The following is a 26,576-nucleotide window of genomic DNA, read 5'->3' on the forward strand; positions in this document are numbered from 1 at the left end:
CCGGACCATACAGAGGAGTGTGCCTCTACTAGGAGAACACCCTGCTATGCCATTTTAGATGGACCTACTCAATAACCTCCTCCACTCCTCACAGATCTGAGGCTACAACTCAATCGGGAGAGGGGGGTCCCTTAATTTCACCTTAGACAGCTCTCAGGTCACTGGGTGGCCCAAACTGACTCATACCCAGAAGTACTACCCCTGTTTGCCATGGGTATGGACATCAGGAGGCCCCTGCCATTTAGCACGAAGGCCGGAAAAAATAAACATCTGTTTGGAGTTCCAGTCTGGCCAGAGGAAACAAATACTGAGGGGCTAAGGCATATGTGCTGCTGTAATGTGGATAATATGTTTCCTGTGCTAGGTGAGAGGAGCCCTTCTCTGCAAGCCATCCTGGAAGATTACTTTGAAAAAACTAATAGATGGACCTTCGAAAGTAACTTTCTAATTAAGACAACATCTGACATCCAGATAATGAAAATAAATTTCCCTCATTTTGGGGATTGTAACGAAAGGAAGCACTACTTGAGTTGTATGGAACATGGATGCTACCTTAGGGAAGTACAGGGGGTATAACCCTGTTCTCAAGCAAACGAAAAAAAAATGGTTCTTCAATCATAAAGGCCTGAATATCACCCTACTCTCCTGGTAGATGTGATCACCAATAGTAACGTCAACATAAAGTTAAGAATTGAGGGGAACCTGATCTATTGGCTCAAAACTGAGCTTTGTTTAACCCCTCTAAAACCAAAAAGGTAATGTCCCATGGTGGAAACCTAGACAGCTGAACAGGGGGACAGCTTATCTGACCAATAAGAACCTCTTGATCAGGGGGCCTAGCGCCAAGTGTTCATCCAAAACACAGGACAAGGCTGCAACTGCTGCCTTAAGGGTCTTTGTTGCCAGTCCCTTATCTGCTCCATCCTGGAGCAATTACAGAGTGGCAGGAATTTGTTGGGACATCCCTTTCACATGACACCTGCAAGAAAAAAAAAACCCAAGTCTTAGCGTAAATACACCTTGTGACTGGCTTTCTACTTAGAAGAGTATCCAGTACTCTGTCCGATAGGCACTTCTCCCGCAGGTTCTGCCTTTCAAAAGCCAGGCCATCAGCCTGAAGAAGCTGGGGTCTGGATGGCAGACTGGACCCTGAAGGAGAAGGTCCCACGAACAGGTAGGTGCAGAGGCGGGGTTATGGATCAACCCTGTAAGGGTTGAAACCAAGAGCCCCTTGGTGGCCCAAGAATTATTAGAATCAAACTGCCTTTCGAGAGAAACAACTTCTGAAGAACTCTAGTCCCGGGGGGGGGGGGGGCGGGGGGGGTCCCAGGGGAGGCTCCTGAAACCTGAAGAAGCCACCAGATAATAGTCGACCAGAATGGCAACCTTTATATCCAGAGACCTTCTCTCCCTGTCCCAAGGATAGGAAGAAGTGCTGGAGGGTCCTGGGGTGTAGCTGCGCCCATGGAACTGCTGGGATACATTAAGTCATTAGGCCCAGAACCCTCATACTTCTGTATGGGATCGTTTTTGCCTAGTTTTTGTTCTGAGGAATCCTAGATACATTTTCATCTGGGCAGGAATCTGAGGATTTCCCTTTTGCCGATTCACCCCAGAGATTCTAAAAACACTACCTTGGTTAGATCCGAGAGCAGCTGATCGATTGTGATTGTAAATCAGAATGTAGTCTAAATAGGGGGGGGGGGGGGGGGGATCAGCACTACTCCCTGGAGATGCCGGAAGGCCACGATTTCTGATGGGACCTTTGTAAATACCCTTGGACTGGATGCCAGTCTGAAAGGGAGGGCTGCAAACTGCCAGTGCTGAATTACCTGTGGAGAGGCAATTGCGAATCTCAGGAAGATATGATGATCCTGAAAAATAGGGACGTGAAGATGGGAATCTTTCAAATCTAAAGTTTCCATGAACACATCCTTGAGGAGGTGTTTGAGGAACACTCCATGCAGAACTTTTTGTACCGCAGGAATATAATGAGGCAATGCATTCAAGGGTTTTGGTACCACAAAAAGTGGAGTAAAAACCCTGACCCTCTGCGACCGGCACTATGACCGCTTGACTGGCAAGTTCGGATATGCTGCCCTTTGGTAAATCTAGCAAGGGCTTTATCTAGGCCGGTACCGAAAAGGAGGGAACCCTCAAAAAATGGAGGCCACATAAAATGTCTTAGATGAACTATCCCCATCCCAAGTTTTAACCCAGAGGGCTCTCCTTGACGAGTTCAATAAGGCACCATATTTGGTGGTTGTATGCACCATTTCAACCGCAGCATCTGCTAAATAGTCATAGGTAGTGCTGTTGCCATCCAACTAATCTAATGTGGTCTATTTAGAGATCCACATGTCGGCATTTCTTGCTATGCAGGCGGAGGCCATCGCAGGGCTCATAGCTGCATCGGTAGGCCCTGCGTATAATAGATTCAGCCCACCGATCCCGCCAATCTTTGATGTTACCAGGAAAGAAAGATCAGACTGCTTACAAACCTGTGCCAAGGAGGAGTCTAGCCTAGGAGTTTTGAAGAACTTCTCATCCTCCTCTGTAAAAAGGGCATCTATGTTCCCATGTGTTGTATTTCAAGAGCTTCCTCTCAGGTTCCTTCCATTCCTTTAGGATAATAGCCTTAAGGGCTGAATGTACTGGAAGAATGGTTTGGGGCTTAATTAAGCCTCTATACATTTTGTCTTGGGCAGAGACCTGAGCAGTGGGCTTCTGAATCTCCTCAGATGCATAAATGGCCCCAAGAAGGCCCTCCATGTCAGCTGAAAAAAATAAATATGCCTAGACCTGGAGTCATGCCCCTCTTGGCTGTCCATTACACCCTCATCCGAAAACCCCTGCTCAGGGGATTCAGACTCTTCCTCCTCCAAATCCTGAGAAAGGAGAAATTCAGATTTGCCTTCTAGACCCCCTGGATGAAGCATTCTTACTGGTCTGAGGTTTTGAGTCCCTAGGGGAGGACTGAAAAGCCTTAAGTGTGGACAGCATCAGTTTGTACAGCGAGGAAATCCTTCATAATCCGAGATGTTCCCTTCCCTGTCAGGTTTTTTAGGCATTTAAAGCAAAAGTGTTTGGAATGGTTCAGGGGTAACTTATTACAGCTCCTGCATCTTTTAGAACAGTTAGAGGATTTAACATAACAGCTGGCAACCCCAAGGGCAGTGGTGTCCTGCCTTGAATTACACAGGTATCAAAACAGCACTCATGAGTTGGGGTACCTCACACCATCTAAACCTCTGGCAGCTGGTCTGACTCACCCCCTATGGTCTCCATGGCCATGGACCCTGCGGGTCTCTCCTCACGCTCCATGCTGCTGGTGTCAGTAAGCTTCTTTGGATAGCCTCCGACAGTTGCCAACCAAGTGGCAGCTGGTGTGCATAGGAGGAGAAGTGGGTGTCTGCTCCTCCTGGACTGTCCTTTTAAGAGTGATGACAGTCTTCCTCTACCATTTTGCCAGAGACCAGAAATGACACGGGGCACGCTGAGATCACTTTCTGTTCTAGGGAGGACATGTTATTCCTCCACGAGACACCAGGAAGATTGTGCCGAGTGCCCTCAGCTTACAGGAGCGGTGCCTTCTCCCATCTACTCCGGTTAAGAAAAAATAAAAAATAACTGGCCATGCAAGCCACAGGGGGAGCTGCTGGGCAAACACAGCCAGAAGCACCAGCCACCACTGTATAGCTACAGATTGAGGAAGACAGTCTCCATAACCCTCAGCTACCAGGAAGGATAACCAGGACTCCTTTTCTGCACGGCCTCTGCACAGGTAAGGAGGCGAGACAATATAAAGCCCCCTGAAGTTCTGGGTACACCACCTCAGGGTCCTTCAGCTCTCAGGGGGGCTCTTCCAAATGCTGCCCCCCTGAGGAATAGATAGGTGGACTCCCCAGGAAGGACAGAAATATCCTACCAGACCCAGAGGCTTCCCAAGCTTTTGGTCTGGCTCCCAGGGGGGAGACCACCAGTCCCAGGTCTGAGGAAAATACCAGCTTCGCTGTGGGGAACCATCAAAAACTGGATAAGCACAGGGAGGGGCAGGGGTTTTAACCTGATTGTTTTTGCTGTCAGGTGGACCAGTCATCTTAGGGTGCTGTCCTGGAAGACCACTTCAGAAAAAGTAGATTTTTACATGTATGCGCGAAGTGTCAGAATTGGCTCAGATGGGAAGTGGTTAGAGAATTGTACAATAAAAAGGATTAGTAAAACCCACAAGTGATTTTTTACCACTACCATTCGTTTATACTGGCTTTTGGCATTTCCAAATGCAGCAACTTAGAAACACTGATAAGCAGTTCATTTTCTATACACAACTATATATATTAGTCCAATATAAGGAAAGAGGGACAAAGGGGGCAGTTGGGAGCTATGGCTGTACTGCAGTGCAAGGAACATGCTGATAGGAGCAGACAGCAGAACGACGGAGTGGACTCACCATTGGGGGCTTTAAAGAACTGCAACAGTTAAAAATCAGGTCTCCTATATGCTATACGACAGGGCCATGATGTGTGGTAGAGCATTTTTAATCTCTGGACTGAATTGGCAGAAATACAAATCACTCATGTAAAAATGACACTGTAGCACCCTGCTCCTAATGAGCAGACGCTTTTGTTTTTGCAAATTTAAGTTGCCTGAAGATGCAGTTTGGCTCAGACAAATTATTTCAAAGTTCTGGTTTCTGTACCAGTTCAGCTGGGTTGTGCTAGTTTCCACTTGGCTGTAGGTGTCACTGTCACCACCAGTAAGTGTGGTGGAAATGCAACAGGCTGGATGCATTGAATACCCTTTTTGCTCGGAAATAGTTCAGTGGGAGTGGTTCACCCACTGTGCATTCTGGGTGGAGTATTTAAGGTGCTCTTTTCTGGGGTTAGTTATCCCAACCTCATGGCCCTCCTGGCCTGGGTTGTGTGCCGTGGCCCAAGGCTTTGCAACTGAAAGGGTAGGCCCAAAAGACTCATGGCCTACCGATCCAGGGGTGGTCCTGTGCCGTCTTTTGCCTGCGGAAAGAAGACAAGTGACTGGAGGATCCAGGGTAGGACTTTTTCAGGAGAGGACCGAACAAGGCTGGTATCTCTGGAACAGCCTGGAGACTCAGTTGGAGGACGCAAGCTGGGTCACCTATCACAGTATCACCAGTTCGGCTGAAGGAAACTAGTACTGTTTGACAACTAATTTCTCAAGAAGTTCATTTAAATTGACAAGTCTGTGGCAGAGACTTTGTTGGAGCATCTCACCGGCTGCTAGGTCAGTGAGAGGCCTATCCAGCGATTGCTAGATCCAGTCTGTGGAAGCAGTTTGTCCTCTGGATTACAGAAATACCTCTATCCTGCAATCACATGGTACCTAAACTCCCCTTAACCCTATTGCAAAACTTTGTTTCTCAAATAAATCTTGGAAAAAAGGACCAAGCGTTGGAGATAACATTCTTTACAACAGGACCCCTGAGACGGAGAAGCAAGCAGGTGAGGCAATGGTAAGCCCAATAAAAACCAGAAGCTCCTTCGGGGGTCAGCGCTACACTATGTATTTTAAAAGTTTCTGAAGTTTAGCTCTAAATAATTTGAAATGCAGGAAGCTGTCCCTGGAAGGAGAGCACCATGATTTCTAGAGGCTATAGCTACTGGCAATAATTGCATGTAGAAATCTGACCGGCTGTTTTTACCCAAGTCAATGGAACAATTTGGGTACAATCAGCTAGCCCATAGATGGCTGAAATCTCAGCCGGTCCCTGCTGAGCCTAGGTTCTCAAACCCCATTTTTATTTTGATTTCTAACAGTTTTCCCCAACCTTTAATCAATGCACATTTCCATTACTAGTGTCAATGTTGTAGCAACCAACCCTCTGGCTTTTCAGTATGTGCAGACATAACGAGTGTTGGATTGCGAGTGGCTCACGAGTTTGACACGGGCTGGCAATCAGAAAAAAAATAAATGCACCTCCATTTTAAAAATTTGTAATTTGCTAGTTATTTTACATGGCTTAAATGTTGCTTATCGAGTCATTTAAATTTGAATATTTTCCTACCAACCCACAACAGTGCCAATCAGCTCTGTGCAGGCATAGGAAAACAAAGGAACTTTCCTTCAGTGGCGTTACCCAATTGCTCCACCCATTGAGCTCACGATGTCATACATAGCAAATAAAGATCACATGCCTGCAGAGAATAAGTTACTAGCCAATATTTTCACATTTCCTACAGTACAGACTGCAGCTTATGTTGCCCTATACCAAAAATAGGCGGCAGTGGGTTTACTGACATTTTATATTGTCAGGGTTTTTGCAGGTCAATAGATGCTCGATACATACGTGGAATATGATGTAGAACCAAAATGGGCCAGCTTCTGGAAGGAGTACTGGTCATTAGGAGGCAGATTCTGTGGATCATCATTGGTTACATCAATGCAATGAGGGGCACCTTCTGCATAAACTTTCCACCTACATAATAAATAATCTATTAGGTGCCAGTTAATAGAACCAAGTCAGCATTTAGTTACAACCAGTCTAAATAAACCTAAATATCTGAACAGTTTTGCATCTTGGACACAACTTAAAAAAAAAAAAAAAAAATACTGTACATACCATCGCAATTACTTAGCACATCCATATTATTGATACTAATTGGGATTTCACTTGGTGCTAAATGGTTGGCATCTCCTGATTTTATTTATCAAAGGAAAAATTTGTACAATAGTAGAATACATTTTTTTTTATTACCATAACCCTCCACCCAAGAGCAATCAAAAATAAATGCTCCTGGCAATTGCAGCAATAATGCATATGTACAGAATCTACAAGATAACACCCCTCACACATTTGTAAATTATATTTTAATGTGACACTGAAGAAATGACACTTTGCTACAATGTAAAGTAGAGAGTGTTCAGCTTGTATAATATTCTACATTTGCTGTCCCCTCAAAATAATCCAGCCAATTACGTTTAAACTGCTGGCAACAAAAGTGGTAACCTTGTTATAGCCTAGGCCATATTTATGTAGAGCAACAATTCTTTTCTTCAGATTCTCAGAAGTCTTTGCCATGGTGGTGCCACGCTTAACTTTCAGTGACCAGAAAGAGCGAAAAAACACCAAATTTAACACCTGAGACCTTGTAACACTAATGAGTCACATGACATCAGGGAGGGAAAATGGCTAATTGGGCCCAATTTCGACATTCACTTAGGGGTGTACTCACTTTTGTTGCCAGCGGTTTAGATATTAATAGCTGTGTGTTGCGTTATTTTGAGGGGACAGCAAATTTACACCGTTAGACAAGCTGTACACTCACTACTTTACATTGTATAAAATTGTCTTTTCTTCAGTGTTGTCACATAAGAAAAAAGTAGAACATTTACAAAAAATGCGTGAGTACTCAATTGTCAGATACTGTATATTTTTGTTGTTTGTACCCATAGCAGGGCTTAGAAGCATGTACGCATTTTGTTGTTTAGTCTAAGACAAGAGAAATGATTAACACAACAAATCTAATATACACTAGTAGCAGCAGAGGTCAAAGGTTGGGCAAAAAAAAAAAAAAGTTATGACACCGCCAATCCAGTGATCTCCATTTACTTCCAGGTCCCTTGCTGGGTGGTCATTGTGATGTCTTTTGCATATAGGAGGTCAGCCGTTCAGCAAGCACTTCATTCCTAAAAAGCTTTGCAATTTCTTAATGAATGTAAAGCATTCGGACTGGATGATGTGAACAGGCAAGGGACTAACATGCTCTCTACCTCACCGAATCAGAGAACGCCATTCATTCAGGAAATGCTTTGTTCGCACTGAGCATCAAATTCCAGTGTATCCAGCAATACAATGTATCACACCTGGAATTCTTTAACCAGTTGCCGACCGCCGCACGCCGATGTACGTCGGTAGAATGGCACGGGCAGGCATAAGGACATACATGTACGTCCCTTGCCTCCCGCGGGTCGGGGGCCCGATCGGGCCCCCGCCCGGTGCCTGCGGCGGTCGGTTTTCGTCCGGGAGCGATCCGGGACGAGGGGGCGGCCATTCATTCATGGCCACCCCCTCGCGATCGCTCCCGACGAATAGAAATCCCCGGTGACATCACTTCCTCTCCTGTAATGTAAACACAGGAGAGGAAGTGATGTATTCTCTCCTCCGTGTCGGTATTTTTCGTTCCGACACGGAGGAGAGCGGATCGGTGAGTTGCACCAACACTCTACACACACAGTAGAACATGCCAGGCACACTCACACCCCCCCTTTACCCCCCGATCACCCCCCCAATTACCCCTGCCCCCCAGTCACAGTGACACCAATGTCTTTTTTTTTTTTTTTTTTTGCATTGGTGTCATTTGTGACTGTAATAACTGTTAGGGCAGTTAGAGTTAGCCCCCTTTAGTTCTAATGTACCCCCCTAACCCCCCCAATAAAGGTTTAACCCCGTGATCACCCCCCGTCGCCAGTGTCACTAAGGCTGGGTTCACATTGCAGCGGTTTATGAGAACGAATGTGATTCGCACCGCACTGCAGTGCAAATCACATCCGATCTCTGTGCGATTCGAGTTCAGCCATTCGCCGCACCCGCCGCACATTCGCACGGGACCCTTTTTTTGGCCGGCAGCAGAATCGGATCGCATGGGTGTTCACACCATGCGATCCGAGTTTGCAGATCGCACTGCGATATGCGAACTGATCTGGGGGTGTCAGTAACATTTCACTGACACTCCCAGCAGTTCGCATAGGGCAGTGTGAACTGCCGCCGGGAGGCATGCGATGCGGGAACCCGCCGCGCATTCGTGGCGTTCCCGCATCGCTCCAGTGTGAACCCAGCCTAATAAGCGATCGTTTTTCTGATCGCTGTATTAGTGTCACAGGTGACGCTAGTTAGGCAGGTAGGTATTTAGGTTCGCTGCAGCTTTTTATAGCGCCAGGGACCCCCATATACTACCGCATAAAGCCCCCTAATTGCCCCCTAGTTAACCCTTTCACCAGTGATCACCATATAACTGTTACAGGTGACGCTGGTTGGTTAGTTATTTTTTTATAGTTTCAGGGCACCCGCCATTTATTACCTAGTCTCACTAGTGTACCCCTAAATTTAGGGGTGTCTACTTTCCAAAATGGGGTCATTTGGGGGGGGTTTGTGCCATCTTGGCATTTTATGGCCTTCAAAACTGTAACGCCCTTAGAAAGCCTGAAGGCGGTGCTTGGTTTTCGGGGCCCCGTACGCGGCTAGGCTCCCAAAAAGTCCCACATATGTGGTATCCCCATACTCAGGAGAAGCAGCAGAATTTATTTTGGGGTGTCATTTCACATACGCCCATAGCATGTGTGAGCAATATATCATTTAGTGACAACTTTGTGTAAAAAAAAAAAAAAAAAATTTTTTTTTTGTCATTATTCAATCGCTTGAGGCAAAAAAATAAAATATTCAATGGGCTCAACATGCCTCTTATCAATTTCCTTAGGGGGTCTACTTTCCAAAATGGGGTCATTTGGGGGGGTTTTGTACTGCCCTGCCATTTTAGCACCTCAAGAAATGAGATAGGCAGTCGTAAACTAAAAGCTGCGTAAATTCCAGAAAACGTACCTTAGTTTGTAGATGTGACAACTTTTGCGCAAACCAATAAATATACAATTATTGACTTTTTTTTTACCAAAGACATGTGGCTGAATACATTTTGGCCTAAATGTATGACTAAAATTGAGTTTATTGGATTTTTCTAATAACAAAAAGTAGAAAATATCATTTTTCAAAATTTGCGGTCTTTTTACGTTTATATCGCAAAAAATAAAAATCGCAGAGGCAATCAAATACCATCAAAAGAAAGCTCTATTTGTGGGAAGAAAAGGACGCAAATTTTGTTTGGGTACAACATTGCATGACCGCGCAATTACCAGTTAAAACAGCGCAGTGCCAAAGTGTAAAAAGACCTCTGGTCATTTACCAGCAAAATGGTCCGGTCTGAAAGTGGTTAAACACAATCAGCAGGAAGGCTGGAGCAGAAGTTATGTCATTAGCAAGATGCGAGTGAAAATGAACTGTCCTATAATGGACAACCCCCCTCTCACCATACAGAGAACGTATGTGCCGATCACTCACTTGTGTGTCTCTCTATTCATCTCCAATTCTAATTTTCTTTGTTGCTGGAGAGCAGGGTGAATATTCTTAGTTATCACAACACCTGAAACAGAACAGATTATACAGTCACATTTGCTACCACAATTCCCCCATTTAGCACATAAATCTGACAGATGTACCAAACAGACAGTTAATGTTTGTGCTCTGCAGGATCAGATACCAAAAAGTTACTGTAGCCCATAGCAGCCGTGCATTAGATGCTCAGTCTGGTGCAGACATTAAAAGACTTGATATGTTACTAAACTAGTTTAATGTTATGGGTGGAACTAGGAATATACTATTAGAAAAACAAAACAGTGGGTTTAGTACAGTTATCTTATAAAATGTATTTTACCTGCCCCCACCATTCTCGGATGTCCGGGATTCAGTCTACAGGGAGCCATACAGTCTAGTTTCCAAAAGTCTGAGCCAGGCTCTGCTTTTTCTACAGGTGTGAAGTCATCTTCAAACATTACTATAGAAAATCTGTCCCTTGTTGGGACAAATATGGGGGGCAAAGTATAGTATAAATCTGATATAAGCACATAGTACACCACACTGATGGGTGGGTGAGGCCAAATTGAGAGGGACTTGAATGGGTATAGTTAAACCCAGGCATACAATGCTCTAGGTTACAAGTATGTAATGCTGAAGAAGTAGTGCAGGGGTCAGGAGTGGATAACATACAACGCGGGGTCCAGACTGCAAGGTAAATAGGTAAAGCCCTCCACCTCCCAACACCCTACACCTCCCCCCCGAAGAGGAGGGAAAAAAAAAAAAAAGGTGTATACAAATGTTTGAAAGTACTTGTTTGCTGTAGACATGCTGCTATGGGCCGTTAGAGGCAAGTTCTTTCGCAGGGAGTTTTTGTAGCACTTTAAAGATCTCCATAATTAGACTCAATGTTATTGGTAATATTTCATATCTGCCTCAGAAAAATACCTACAATAGACAGTTAAATACATTTCCAGTATAATAATGATAAAGTCACATCTTACCCTTCCCTTCTGGGATCTCCACAGATTTGAATATCCACTGATACAATGGGAATTTGTAAAGTTGGTCTTTGGGACAGGTCACTGTGACATAATTGCAGTACCAGGGATCCAGAGGGAAATTTAGGTAGCGCTCCATGGACAGCTTAACCATCAGGAGCTCTCCGAGGTCTTTATTTACAGCGATATTAAACTCTGTCACCTGGAAAAGCCAAAATTGGAATCTAAGAGCTCTGCACACTACAAATCTAAGCACTGATCATGGATCATTCAAAGAGCGTGCTGGTAGAGATAGACAAAAGCTGATTAAAGACCAAGTGAAATGTCAAATATTCAGCAGAATAAAACATAGCGAAAGCCACAACAAACTTTAATAAGTTAAGTTTTAATAAGTCTTACCAATATTTTTCTCTCAAGTGTTAAAGCTTTAGGTTTCATTGGTAGCCTTTATATTTTTTAAAGTGTTGAGAATAATTTTCCCGAACCCTGGGAAACAATATCCCCATATTTTCCAGTGTCTAGTTTGTAAGTAGAGTGAATGGATTTAGCTGGTGGAAACATGAGAGCGTAGCAGTGGTGTTTTCTTTGATGCAGATGAGCAAGGTACAAGAGGGTACCAAAGAGTAACAAGATTGTGGAAATAGTAAACACTAAATAAAATTAGTACATATAAAGATGCAGAGGGCGCACGCTAAACATTCCCAACATCAATTGGACAAAACACATTGGGCAGGGCTATTCATCGTGACAACTTATCCACCTGCATCACCTCCAGTTTCAGCGGATTAGGCGACACATCTGAATGTGCAACAAAATGATGTTCTGTCAACATCTTGCTACACCCTGCACTCCACAGTAAGGATACACAGATGGGGCAAGCAGCCATCTTGTTACACCCACTGGAGTTTTGCATTTAACACTTATTTTTAACAGCGTTGAGGTGAAATGCAGTATTTAGAAATCTGAACTGCTTAGATGTTGAATTTTAAACATGTAATGGTACAATGGATTTCCAAATACTGCATTTCACTATACAAGATCAGTTTACTGTTACAAGTCTGAAATGCAAAACTGATGGGTGTAAGATGTCCGTGTGCCCCTCTTCTCAGTGTATTTACAGAGGAGTGCAGGGTGTAATAAGATGGCAGCAATGGAACGTCATTTTTGTTACATATTCTGACGGGTCAGCTAATCTTATGAAACACCGGCCTGTAGAACACATGCTGGAAGTTGTGTCATCGATGGCCATCTTGGATCAAAGTGGCATAGTAACCATGTTAAATGCTGGCATATTTGTTTTTAATGCGACTGTGCACTTGGAGTTTATACATTCATTTTTTTTAAAATAAAAAAGGTCTACATTATTGCATTCTATTACATTGTTTACTCATGATGGCCAAAAAGTACTTTGAGGATTAAAGGGTGCAGAGACCCAAGATTTGAAGGTGACCTGAAAGGCTGCCTAGAGTGACAGCACAAACCCACTTATTAGGATAAGAGGGTCATGAGATTCTGGTGAGTACATAGCTTGTGTGAGCAGAAGAGAGCACGGGATCTGTTCAGGGAGGTGGTGTACTGTAGTTCACTATGCACAATTTGGGAGCATTTAAATGAGCAGCATGGATTATTAGAGACACTTATGTTTGTTATCAAAGACTTATTTAAAAAAAAAAAAAAAACCCCATTGATGGGTCTTGGTTTTTAACCTTGTGTCTTTCCCCATATGTTCCCCACATAAAACCACCAAATACGTAAAAAAAAAAAAAAAAAAAAAAAAGGGGATAACATGACAAAATGTGGAAAATTTCAAAGGCTATAAATACTTTTTCAAGGCACTGTATGCACATGTTTGGAGCACAGCACTTTAATTGCATTATTCACAATCTTTGTACACTCGGGTATTAAAAAAAAATAAAATAATATCCAAGTTACATACAGGTAACGTTTTTTACAGGAGTCTTTCAGTACAGCACATGAGACCTCGGCTCCTCCCTTCTCAGGAAACACCGCCTCCACCAGATCTTTAAAACCACACCTTCCCTCCAGCCCTTCAGCTTTTGCACGAGCACCTCCGGCCAGACTAGGGAGACAAACAAACATTACACATACCTGATGCTCTTATGTCCTAATGGTAAAGACCTTATTTTGGGTGGGTACTGGTACTGTCCTGAAAGACTCCTGGAAAAACGTTACCGGTATGCAACTTCGATTTTCCTACTTTCGTCTTTCAGGACAGCACACTTGAGGATAAGCGAGCACTTACCCTAGGGTGGGACCACTGCTTGCAGGACCTTACACCCAAAGGCCTGGTCCTGGGCAGACAATAAGTCCAATCTGTAGTGCTTAACGAAAGTCTTAAAACTTGACCATGTTGCTGCTCTGCAGATCTGCTCGGGTGTAGCACCAGCCCACTCTGCTTGTGAGGTAGCCATAGCCCTAGTGGAATGGGCCCTAATACCTTTTGCTATGTATGCTTGACTGATTGCCAACCTAATCCACCTGGCTATAGTATTTCTAGAGGCTTTAGAACCCTTCCTAGCCCTTGAAAAAGAAAGAATCGGATTTCCTGAATTGCTCCGTAACCTCCAGGTACTTTAACACACACCTCCTGACATCTAACTTGTGGAAGACATGTTCCTGTTCCCTCACAGGATTCAAACAGAAAGTGGGCAAACTGATTTCCTGACTTCTATGGAAATTTGAAGATACCTTTGGCAAAAAGGCCAGATCGGTTTTAAAAATAATCCGATCCAGAAAAACCTGAAAAAAGGGTGTTCTCCTTGAGAGGGCTTCTAACTCACTGACCCTTCTTGCGGTAGTGATAGCTACCAAAACAAACTGTCTTGAGGGTTAAAAATTTTACTGTACAAGAACTAATAAAGGATCCTCTGTAAGAGCCTGTAAAACTAAAGAAATCCCAAACTGGAAAAGGATGTAAACTGACTGGTCTGTCTACTTAACCCTTTAAAGAACCTGGAGACCCAAGGGTTCGCTGCCAATTACTGCTCCAGAAAAAAACACTTAAAGCAGAAACCTGACCTTTAAGCGTACTGAGAGCCAGTCCCTCATCTGCCCCCCTCTGTAGGAACTCCAGTACTGCTACTGGACTATTAATGTTTAAGGAGCTCTACGCACACCAGGAATTGAATTTTTTCCATACCTTCCATAAATCCTACGCGTCTTCCTTTCTAGAATTCAGAATTTTTGGAGAACCCCTTGCTTTTCAGCATCTCCTCTTCAGTAGCCAGGCTGCCAGACTCCACCTCTCAACCTGAGGGCAGCAGATTGGGCCTTGGAAGAGTATATACTCCCTGACCGGAAGTATCCAAGGTGGTTCTACCGCAAGCTTCTCTAGTACAGAAAACAAAAGGCCTCCTGGGCCAGTGTGGGGCTATCAAGATCAGAGTTGTATCCTCTAACTGGAATTTCCTCAGAACTGCCAGCAACATGGGAGGGGGAAAGGCATAGCACTTAGTAAAAGGCCATCTCTGAGAGAGCATCCACTCCTATTGTTCCATCCCCCAATTCAGAGAGAAAAGGAGCTTTTGTGTTTTCCCTTGACGCAAAAAGGTCCACGGACAGTCTCCCCCACCTCTGGACAATCAACCTGTAATTTCAAGATTCAAGACCCAGTCGCTCCCTCAGCTTTTTCCTGCTGAGGAAGTCTGCTCTCCAATTTAGCTCTCCTTTCAGGTGTACTGCAGAGAGCGTACTGTTACCTCCGCCCAGCTGAATATTGCTTCCGTTAGAGAGCAAAGAGCTGCTTCTTGTGCCCCCCTACCAATTGATGTAAGCAACTGCTGAAGACTTGTCTGAACAGACCTGCACATGATGTCCCTGGAGTTCCAGATATGCTACCACAGATTCCCTTGAGTCACAGAAAGGCCAGGGCCTCCTCTGTAACTTTGGTGAATACCCGGGGGGGGGGGGGGGGGGTAGGGAGAGTATAGCCCAAAATTTAAGGTGCACCATTTCTGACCTGGACCTTACTGCCAACCCGAGGAATCTCTGGCTGTCCTCGGCAATTGGAATGTGCAGATGGGCGTCTTAGGTCTATGGATGCCATGAAGCAATTTGGAGGAAGCAGTGCCTTCACGGAAAAATGGAATCCATCCGAAAACCTTTTGTAGCAGATTGACAGATTCAAAGGTTTCAGGTTCAGGATCAGCCTGAACTTCCCTGAAAGCTTTTTGACCATGAAAACGTGGGAATAAAACCCTGTGCCTACCTCCCCAGGAGGGATCCGTGATATCACATTCTGCTGCTCCAAATCCTTCAGAGAGGCCAGAAGGGCTGCTGCCTTCTCTGCACACCTTGGCAGGTCTGTGATTAACAGTCTGTGGGGGGGGATTTGAGAACTGCAGTCTGTACCCCCTCCTTATAATGCCTAGAATAAAAGGATTGGAGGTAACAGACTCCCACTGTGGAAGGAAAGCCCCAGTCTTCCTCCCACCTGGGTTAACATGTCATTGGGCCTTTTGGGACTGCTCAGGAGGGAGAAAAATGGCTCCCCCATGTCCTCCGCCCTTGTTGGTCCAGACCTTCTTCAGGGACTTTGTCCTCAGAAAATCTTCCTTTGTGGGCGAGTCTTTAAAGAAAAAAAAAAAAAAAATAGGGGAAAAATCTAAAAAGGAAAAGCCTTTTTATCTGCTGTCCGATTAAGGACAGCCACCAAGTCTGGCCCGAACAGTAAATCCCCCGTGAAGGGAATACCACAAAGTTTGATCTTTGAGGCATTGCCCGCTTGCCAAGTCTTTAACCAAAGTGCCCTTCTGGCTGAATTGGCCAATGCAGAGGACCTAGCAGACACGCGGACTGATTCTGCTGACGCATCTGCTATGTATGAGACTCCTTTTAAAAGCTTTGGAAGAGGAAAGAATGGTCTATTTTGCAGTGCCTGCCTCAATGAGCTTTTGAGTCAACCAGTGTACCATGTTGCGTGCCAACACTGACAGCCATGGCAGGCTTAAGATTGCTTAAAGAAGAATCCCAAGCCTTCTTGAGGAGAGAGTCCATCCTCTTATCAATAGGGTCGGTTAACATACCCATATCTTCGGTCCTTCTGGATACTTGAGAGAAAGCTGTATCCAATCTAGGCGATTTGTTCCACACAGCAGATTCATCCTCTGAAAAAGGTAATCTGGGTTTCAATGCTCTAGAAAAGAAAGGCTTCCTCTCTGGGTCTCACCATTCCTTCCTAATGGTGTCTACCAGAACTTCATGTACTGGGAAGACCCTTTTCTTTGGTTCTCCTAGACCTTCATACATCTGGTCATGCAGAGACTGGGGTTTCTCTTCTTGGATACGTAGTGTGAATATAGTGTGAATATAGTGTGAATATAGTGTGAATCCCAGGAGCTCCTCCACTTCCTTCAAGGAGAGCTTGTAATGGGAGGATCTGGAGGACTCGCCATCTACCTCCTCTCCCTCAGACTCAGAAGAGTGAGGATTCGCTAACCTGCTCATCCTCTAGTATCGTTCCGCTACCCCCAGGCAACCCATCATTAGCAGAGGGACCTGCCAAGGGGCCAGGTGCAACATCCTGTTGTGCTGGCAGAGGACTAGCTGGAGGCTGTACAGGCTGGAAATTCTCAAACAAGGTTTTAAAAGACTGAAAAGTGCTGGAGAGCTCTTTAACAGAAGCCACCAGACTAGAACTTTGACCAAGCCCTCAATGCAATTCCTGCATAATACTTTCCCCCAGGATTCCCCTAACACACTTCTACATAATAAGTTAGAGTATCCCCGCGCTGTCAAGGGCCTAAACTATTTGTAAGGGTAGGTTGCAGAAAACCACCAGCAGGGGTATAAACCCTAACCCCCAGATAATTATATTATATTATATTATATTATATTATATTATATTATATTATATTATATTATATTATATTATATTATATTATATTATATTATATTATATTATATTATATTATATTATATTATATTATATTATATTATATTATATTATATTATATTATATTATATTATATTATATTATATTATATTATATTATATTATATTATATTATATTATATTATATTATATTATATTATATTATATTATATTATATTATATTATATATATATATATATATATCAAACGGTGTTGCGCTACCTGAACTAAATATAATTAAAGTGCTTATGCTTATAGTGACAGTATTAAGTGATAAAAGATAATGGTAGATATTAGTGCACTACCTAAAACGTATGACTAAACTATACTAAATTAGAATAAAAGTGCTTTGTGCTTATATGAAAAATAGTGTTATATGAGTGGCCCACTCCCGGTAGCAGTGTCTCCTTATTAAGTAATAAATTATTCCTTTAAATAAATGTGATAATATAAAATATGCACAATTATAATATGGAAAAATCCAAGGGTTGTGAAGTTTTTCCAACAAATTAATCCTTGAATAATCAAGTGAAAGGGATATCCTGTCTGTTACAACTCGTATGTCAATATCATGTGCTTTACATAAACATGAATATCTCCAAGCAGAGTACATAGAATAATTTCCCTTATATTAAAACATGCAACACACAATGCATGCTTGAACAAGAAAGCTATGTAAATAAAGTCTTTAGTGAAATAAAATACAGTGACCAGTGATTATTTGTTTAGCGATCTCCTTAATAGGGAAGATGAAATAAAAAAAAGTCTATATGTGAGCTGAAATAAAGTGACCAGTGGCTTATTCAGTGCTTCTCAATGACAGGTGCCAGCAACCATGTTTTGTGATTCCTGTATCTCCAGTGTACACGGCACACCAGGTAAAGTGGCCCCTTACCTTACTGCTGTAAGGTAAACAGCAAATCAAACAAACAGGGTCCAGGGGGGTCCAGGGGTTGTGCCCCAATTCCTGGTAGATGGGTATGGGTCCCCTCGGCTGGGTTTATTTCTCAGATAGTTTCCATATGGATCTTAGGCTTCAATAGCATCCATAGAGGTCTCTGAATCATCGGAATTAGGGCACAACCCCTGGACCCTGTTTGTTTGATTTGCTGTTTACCTTACAGCAGTAAGGTAAGGGGCCACTTTACCTGGTGTGCCGTGTACACTGGAGATACAGGAATCACAAAACACGGTTGCTGGCACCTGTCATTGAGAAGCACTGAATAAGCCACTGGTCACTTTATTTCAGCTCACATAGACTTTTTATTTCATCTTCCCTATTAAGGAGATCGCTAAACAAATAATCACTGGTCACTGTATTTTATTTTATTTCACTAAAGACTTTATTTACATAGCTTTCTTGTTCAAGCATGCATTGTGTGTTTCACGTTTTAATATAAGGGAAATTATTCTATGTACTCTGCTTGGAGATATTCATGTTTATGTAAAGCACATGATATTCTTGACATACGAGTTGTAACAGACAGGATATCCCTTTCACTTGATTATTCAAGGATTAATTTGTTGGAAAAACTTCAACCCTTGGATTTTTCCATATTATAATTGTGCATATTTTATATTATCACATTTAAAGGAATAATTACTTAATAAGGAGACACTGCGCCCGGGAGCGGGCCACGCATTTAACACTATTTTTCATATAAGCACAAAGCACTTTTATTCTAATTTAGTATAGTTTAGTCATACGTTTTTAGGTAGTGCACTAATATCTACCATCATCTTTTATCACTTAATAATACTGTCACTATAAGCATAAGCACTTTAATTATATTTAGTTCAGGTAGCGCAACACCATTTGTTTGATTTTTATACACTTCTACATAAGGCACTTGGACCCACGTGAAGGCTTGGACTTTTCCATGGACTTGTCCTGAAACGACAAAAAAAAAAAAAAAAAAAAAAAAAAACCCCACCACCAGCATCAGCCCCTGCCAGCAAAAATGAACACCATAATGGACACCAGGAGTGCACCCTCCCAGGACCAACCACAACCAGGGTCCCAGACATACAACTCTTCCCCTCCTATCCAAGGAGGGGGAGATCACCTGTGGAGCTATACGGGAAGTAGTAAGGGAACACCACCCCAGGGTTCCACTTACCTTAGAGTGACTGGTGCTGGCATCACCCCGAGCCGAACTGGAACCAGTCTTCAGACATCCCTTTGGTCTGAACAGTCGATTCGCCAAGAAACTGCTCCTCTTAGCTGTCGCTACAGCGTGAATGAGGCAGACACCAGCTTTCGCGCTGTTTGTTTATGGCGTCCCACGACCGGAACCAGAAGTCGCGAGTGAACAGGGCGAGACCTCTCCCATAGGAAAAAGACATCGCCTGTCATCCGACCCAGCGTTGCGCTCCATGCTGGCACCACTAACGAGGGGAAGACTCGGACACATCCAGCGAACACCTTCCCCAGGCAGCGCCAAAACGAACGTCCCATGCCTCCACTCTCCCCAAGGAAGGATGAGACGCGCCAGACACTGCAGGTAATGGACTCTACAGCCCTTCTGCAATGTATGAGACCTTAATCTCTTCGGAAATCCCTTCGGCCAGACAAAACGTTCTGCCTTCAGGGTAAAACTGGACTCAGCCTCCCCAGCCGATTTAAAACCAGGTTCCCATCGATGTTTCCTCCGGCGAGGAGACACCAAAACTGAAGGGCTGGAGGGAAGGTGTGGTTTTAAAGATCTGGTGGAGGCAGTGTTTCCTGAGAAGGGAGGAGCAGAGGTCTCATGTGCTGTCCTGAAAGACGAAAGTGGGAAAAACATTTATATGGTTTGCAGTGCTAGTAGCCTCCAGGGAATAGAAACACCATACTTGCAGTCTAAGCAAAGTTTCTCTATCATTTCACATGTTTTGTGCAGTATATTTGTCAAAATGTTAGTATCATGAAATTGGAACACGGATGCAACATGATTGAAGAAAATTCTAACTGGTTTCCCGATACCAAACATACAGTCATCAAGAACTAAAAACGCATATTTGATTAGAAACTCCACCTTCCACTTTTATCTGATGAGGTTTCAAATTAGGCAACAAATTTGAATTGGGACACCCGAAAAAAATTTGGATGGGCCCCCATGGCTACCTCTCTAACTGGCAGTTGGAAATGTTATTTAAATAAAATATACAAAAATTAATGACAGATAGCAGCTGTTGGCATAGGCAGTGCAATACTCAGGACAGGGTTATAGATAGAAATTGTCCTGGGAGACCACGGTGCAAGGAATGAAGCGTTACCATTAAAGCTGGAGTCTGGGGGGAGTTATTGGGGCTTTAACTAGGTATTAATAAGGCAACGCTAATGTGAGCTCCACTAGTAGCTGATGCTTCTTTCATGAAGAATTTTACTTATATGCAGCCTCTGACATTGATGTCCCTGCTGACGTTTGAGGTGAAGGGCTGGGCTGAAGGTAAGTGATCAGTATAGGTCATTTGCTGTGCAGTGCCTCCATCCAGAAAATGTCTTGTATTCTTTACAAATACAAAGCGTTCTGTCACTTCTGTGACGGAACAAGGGGCATATGAACGCCACATTCTCCCCCTCCTTGTATAATCACAGAAAACCTTATATTCTTTAACCACTTGCCTACTGGGCACTTAAACACCCCTCCTGCCCAGACCAATTTTCAGCTTTCGGTGCTCACACTTTGAATGACAATTACTCAGTCATACACTGTACCCAAATTAATTTTGTCCTTTCTCCCCCCCCCCCCCCCCCCCCACAAATAGAGCTTTCTTTGGGTGGTATTTGATCACCTCTGGGTTTTTTTTTTATGCTATAAATGAAAAGACTGAAAATTTGGAAAAAAAAAAAAAAAACGCATTTGTTTCTGTGATAAAATTATGATAAAATTATGCAAATTATTAATTTTTCTTCATAAAGTTTGGCCACAATTTATACTGTTACATATCTTTGGTAAAAATAATCCAAATTAGTGGATATTTGGTCTTTAGAAAAAAAGGGGGGTTAAGGTGCGCTATGGACACTGAAAAAACTGAAAATTGTATACTCACCTTTCCGTAATTATCCTTTCCTGTTGCATCTCATGGCAGCATACACCTATGGGTTGTGGCTCTGCCCCCGCAACCTGATAGGACCGTTTAACTATTAAATCTTGAGGGCCCCTGCTTCAGCATTCTCAATATATAGATACCTCACCTTAGACGGGTGGGCATCTGTATGCTGCCATGAGATGCAACAGGAAAGGAAAATTACGGAAAGGTGAGTATACAATTTTCAGTTTTCCTGTCGCATCATGGCAGCATACACCTATGGGGAATAACTCGCAAAACTGGGTGGGTCTAAGCAGAAAAAGTTTATTTACAAGGAATGGAGGAATTGGACTGAATAATCGCTCTACCAAATTCCACCGTGGACAACCTAGCGGAGTCCACTTTGTAGTGGGATATAAAAGTACTTTTTGAAGACCATGTGGCTGCCTTGCAGATGGTTTCTGAGGAGACTTTGCAGAAAGCTGCCCAGGAGGTTGCCATTGCCCTTGTAGAGTGCGCCTTTAAGCCCTCAGGTATCTGAGCTTGATTAGAAGAGTAGGATTTCTTTATGATTTTCACAAGCCATGCTGCAATGGTGCGGGAAGTAGCTGCCTGTCCTCTTCTGGAGCCATGAGGGATGACTAGGTGGTTTTCCACTTTCCTGAAGTCACTGGTCTTCGAGAGGTAGGCCAGTAAGTTAGATTTTACTTCCAGTGGATGAGGGTCGCCCTGCTCTGTAGAAAGAGTGGGAAGGCATATTTCCTGATTAAAATGAAAGGAGGAAGCCACTTTGGGGAATGAAGCGGTCTGAAGGTTTCAGAACTACCTTGTCTGGGTAGATGGTAAGGTATGGTTCCTTTGCCATTAGTGCATGCATTTCCGACACCCTCTTGGCTGATGTAAATCCCATTAGTGCATGCATTTCCGACACCCTCTTGGCTGATGTAAATCGCTATCAGAAAGGTGATTTTGAGGGTTAGATTCCAAAGGGAAGCTTTTTCAACTGGAAAGAATGGGTCATGGGATAGGAAGTCCAGTACTATCGAAAGATCCCAAGTTGGAAATGAGGGCTTTCTGGGAGGTCTCAATCTTAGACAAGCCTTCTGGAATTGAGAAATAAGAGGTTCTTGAGCCCATTTCACCCCCGTTATGGCAGATAGAGCTGATACGTGTACTTTCAAGGTGCTTAAACCAAGACCTTTGTCAAGACCTAGCTGAAGGAACTCTAGGACCTGAGCAACTGTAGGGGATGAAGGGTCCCAGGCTTGTTGTTGTGCGACCGAGAGGAACCTATCCCAGATTCTCTTGCAAGTGTTAGTGGTAAACCTTCTGGCTTGGAGAAGGGTGTTTATCACTTTGTGGGAACATCCGTGAGCTATGAACCTAGCCCTTTCAGTCTCCATGCTGTTAGGTGTAACTTCTCCGGGCATGGATGGAGGAATTGACCTTGAGAGAGTAGATCCACTGTCACAGGGAGCAGCAATGGTTCTGCTGTACTCAATTGGAGTAGGGTCGTGAACCACGGCCTCCTTGGCCAAAAGGGCAGGACTGCTAAAACTGTGGAACTTGATTTCCTGAGTCTGAGTAGAAGCCTGGATATGATTGGAGTTGGTGGAAACACGTAACCTAGGTGGAAATTCCAGTTGTGTTGTAAACAATCCGTGCCTTCCGCCGAAGGAAAGGGAACTCTCGCCAGGTACCTCTGACACTTTGCATTGCTTGGAGTTGCTGCCAGATCGATATCCGGAACCCCCCCCAAGTCTTCGTTATCAGAGAAAAGGCCTGACTGCTTAGGGCCCATTCGTGGTTGGATACGAACTGTCGACTCAAGGTGTCTGCTATCTGATTCTGGACACCTGGCACGTATGTTGCCCTGAGACTGGTTAAATTCAGTTGCGCCCATTGGAAGACTGGTTGGACTTCTTGCAACATGGAGCGACTCCTGGTGCCTCCTTGCCTGTTGATATAGGCCACAGCCACTCGATTGTCCATCTTTAGTAGGACATCTTTTCCCTCCAGAAATGGGCTGAAGGCTAGTAGTGCCTGGAATGCCGCTTTCATCTCCAATAAGTTGGAAACCACATCGTGTGTCCTGAATGGCCAACAACCTTGGGCTGCGTGGTGACGCTAGTGTGCTCCCCATCCTTCCATGCTGGCATCCGAGGTGATTACTTCTTGAGAGAGAAGGACTAAGCGTTTGCACCTCTTCAGAGATTATGTGGTTTTGTCCACCAAGATAGCGATTGCTTCACCTCTTCCCGGATCACCATCGGCTGGGTCATTGACACGCCGTTCCATTGTTTGAGGAATGATATTTGAAGAGGCCTGGCATTCCACTGGGCCCATTGTACCATTGGGATAGTTGCCGAGAATGACCCTAAAATACTGAGACATTCCCTGGCGGGGATGGTAGTGGCCACGAGTAATCTCTTTACTTTCCGGATTAGGATGGGAACTTTCTCCTCCGGGAGTTCTACTGTATTGAGTCAGGTATCCAGCTCTGCCCCCAGAAAAATCATTCGCTGTGTGGGATTTAGACTGCTCTTCCCCCAATTTATCAGCCACCCAAATTTTTGCAGGGTGGAAATTAGGATTGCGCGGTGAAGTAGGAGGGAATCTCGGTTGTCGGCCAGGAGAAGGATATCGTCTAGGTAGTGGTGCACCCTCAGGCCTTGCTCCCTTAATAGGGCAATTACTGGCAGTAACACTTTTGTAAATGTTCTTGGAGCAGTGGATATTCAGAACGGGAGACTTTGGAATTGGAAATGTTGATGACCTACAACAAAAACGGAGACATTTCTGAAATGAGGTGTGAATGGGAACGTGCAGGTAGGCGTCTTGTAAATCGATGGAGAGCATCCAATCTCCTATGTTGATGGCCTGGAGGATTGTCTGCAGACTCCATTTTGAATGCCTCCACCAGGATTCGGTGATTGAGTTTCTTTAAGCCCATGACAGGACGCAAGTCTCCTGTTTTCTTTTTTACCAGAAATAGAGGAGAATAGAATCCTCTCCCTCTCTGTGGTAGAGGAACTTCCCTTATAGCTTGCTTCTGGATTAGGTCCTGAACATATCCGTTCAGTAGTACTCTTTTGGTGAGATGATGGTATCCTTGTTATTCGGAAATGGTCCCTTGGGTGCTTTCGGAACCTCCATCTGTGTCCGAATTATACAGTCGCCACTGCCCATGGATCCTTTGTCCCCGCCCATACCTGCTTGAACAACCTTAGCCTGGCTCCTACTACAGCTGGTTGGGCGGGCGCACCTTCAAAAAGACTTTTGATCCCCTGAAGTAGGGGTCTTGGCTTTCTGGAGCTTGAGGAAGGATGATTGAGGGTTCTTCCAGTTTCTCCTGTACTCCTTGCCAGGTCTGTAGGATCTTGCCTCCCTATATTTGTCTGGGAGGTTACGTCTGGGGGCTGACGGTCTTTGCTGTTTAGATCTTCTATCTGAAGGGATCAGACCCGATTTTCCCCCGGTAACTTTAGAAATCGCAGAATCTAGCTTTTCTCCAAAGAGATTTGCTCTGTCAAAGGGAATCTTGCACCAGTTTGTCTTTGAGGATGGGTCTGCAGACCAGGGTTTCAGCCAAAGTGCCCTTCTGGCCATTACTGAGCTCAGCATTGCTCTAGATGTAGATTTAATTCTATCTACAGAGGCTTCTGCGACCAAGTCGCCTGCGAGAGATAGTTCCTGTAGGGCTGAGATTACCTTCTTTTGTTCCCCTCCTTCTGACACCAGTCTCTCGGTATTGGCGGACCAGTTGGAAATGGCTCTACCGACAGCTGCTAGGGCCACAGCTGGTCTGCATGCGCCCCCTGCTGATAGGTAAGATCTTTTCAGATCTAGGTCAATTTTCCCATCTAGTACATCTTTAAATGTAACCGCATCTTCGATTGGAAGTGTCACATGTCTGGAAAGACGCATCAAAGAATCCACCACTGGCGGGGTCACTAATGGAGTGACACTAGGCTCCTTCAGGGGATAAAGTTTTGCTAACCTGTTAGTTACTGATCTTATCCGGCTTTTGCCATTCCTCTTTAATCAAATCCTCTAGTTCCTCAATAAATGGGAAGGTCTCAGGATCTCTCTTGAGATTTGGAAAATATTTCCTCAGCTTCTGAGGAGTTTGTTTCTCTTCCACTCAATTGATCGCTTCCTTCACTGATTTAATGAAGGGTTCAACTAGTGCAAAGTCGAAGCCGGTAGAGGCGTCAATGTCATCATCTGACAAAGGATCTGACATCCTTGAAGTGGAGGGAACAGCAGATGTGGTGCCTTGCAAAGGTCTGCTAGTTTCCGGCCCTGCGATTTGGAGGGGCAATTCAGTAGCTGGAATACTAGGATCTAATTCCCTGTCTTTTGTTGCTTCATTGAAGCATGAACGACAGGCCAGCTTATCTGGGAGTGCTATTGCGCCACAAACCCAGCACGAGTTTCCAGAGGGATGGAGACTTTGAGCGCGAGAAGAGTGTCTGCTAGTAGGGGGATCTTCTGTGGTAGGAGTGTCCATGTCGAGAGTAGGACCTTGATCGCCTCCTCCTGTGATCTCCGCTCTCTGCGCCGTGAGCGGCTTCTGCTATGGTCTCGGTCCCGTCTATGACGGGAGCGGCTTCTTCTTGAGCGCCTTGAGTGCGACGATCTGGATGACCTGATAGGGCTGTGCAATTTAGACAGCGTTAGTGACAGGCTCTCTTTTTCCTCTTCGTACTTACCAAGTTGACCCCACTTACCCAATAGGCTGGCAATGGTCTGCTGGGGCAGCGGCCTCCATGAAGAGTGAATCCTAAAAACGAACGGAAATCAGTGTGCAAAGACAGGTAGGGAGATATGCCAGTTGCAGAAAAAGAACTTTAGAAACAAAGAGACTGACCTGAGATCCGAAGGGAACGATATGTAAGAAACGATCGGAATGACGAAGACGATCTTGGTCGTGAAGCAGCAGCAGCCACGGTACACAAAGCAAAAATGCAATTTTTAAACCCCGCGCTAATGCCGTCGCAACGTCGACGTCATCCCGCACATGTGCAGAAATGTCCCACGACGTTCGGCTCCATTTTGGAAAGTGGCGAACAGACAAGACAATGAGGCACTGAACGCCAGCGCATGCGCAGAGGAGTTCAATCATCGGCGCCCGAGGAGCGAGGTTCTACAGAGCTTGACAGGAAAGGAACAGAAAATACCTAGAATGCACAGGTTAGAGGCCGCTGCATAATAAATCTGTTTAAGATTTGTAAAGATAAATAACGATACCCCTGAGACCATCAGAGTGGGGATTCCTCCATTAAGCTCATTTAGAGGCTGTACAGGTAGGACTTCCACCCAGGAGAGGCTTGAACATGGCTGGGGGCGATAGCGGTAAGGGGTGATGTCCGGTCTTCTCAGGTGAGGGAGGAAAAAAAAAAAAAAAAAGGAGAATGCTGAAGCAGGGGCCCTCTCAAGATTTAATAGTTAAACGGTCCTATCAGGTTGCGGGGGCGGAGCCACAACTAATAGGTGTATGCTGCCATGATGCGACAGGAAATGTTTATTACTAATAAAACCATAGAAAAAGTGAAGACCAAATGAGGAAA

General features: G+C 44.4%; 1 protein-coding gene across 1 annotated transcript in view; it reads right to left on the reverse strand.

The window, feature by feature from the left end:
- The window catches only part of LOC143983848 (polyunsaturated fatty acid lipoxygenase ALOX15B-like), a 114,675-nt gene that overhangs the window by 76,093 nt on the left and 12,006 nt on the right, over window positions 1–26,576 (reverse strand). Inside the window, exons 2-4 of the mRNA XM_077483948.1 lie at window positions 11,101–11,299; window positions 10,085–10,166; window positions 6,323–6,451 (exon numbers count right to left, since the gene is read on the reverse strand). Coding sequence (XP_077340074.1) covers window positions 6,323–6,451; window positions 10,085–10,166; window positions 11,101–11,299 — 410 coding nt within the window. The remainder of the gene's footprint in view (window positions 1–6,322; window positions 6,452–10,084; window positions 10,167–11,100; window positions 11,300–26,576) is intronic.

This window comes from Lithobates pipiens, unplaced genomic scaffold (assembly GCF_037356315.1).
Source record: "Lithobates pipiens isolate NorthernLeopardFrog02 unplaced genomic scaffold, aLitPip1_a1.2 Scaffold_16, whole genome shotgun sequence".
Taxonomy (NCBI): Eukaryota; Metazoa; Chordata; class Amphibia; order Anura; family Ranidae; genus Lithobates; species Lithobates pipiens.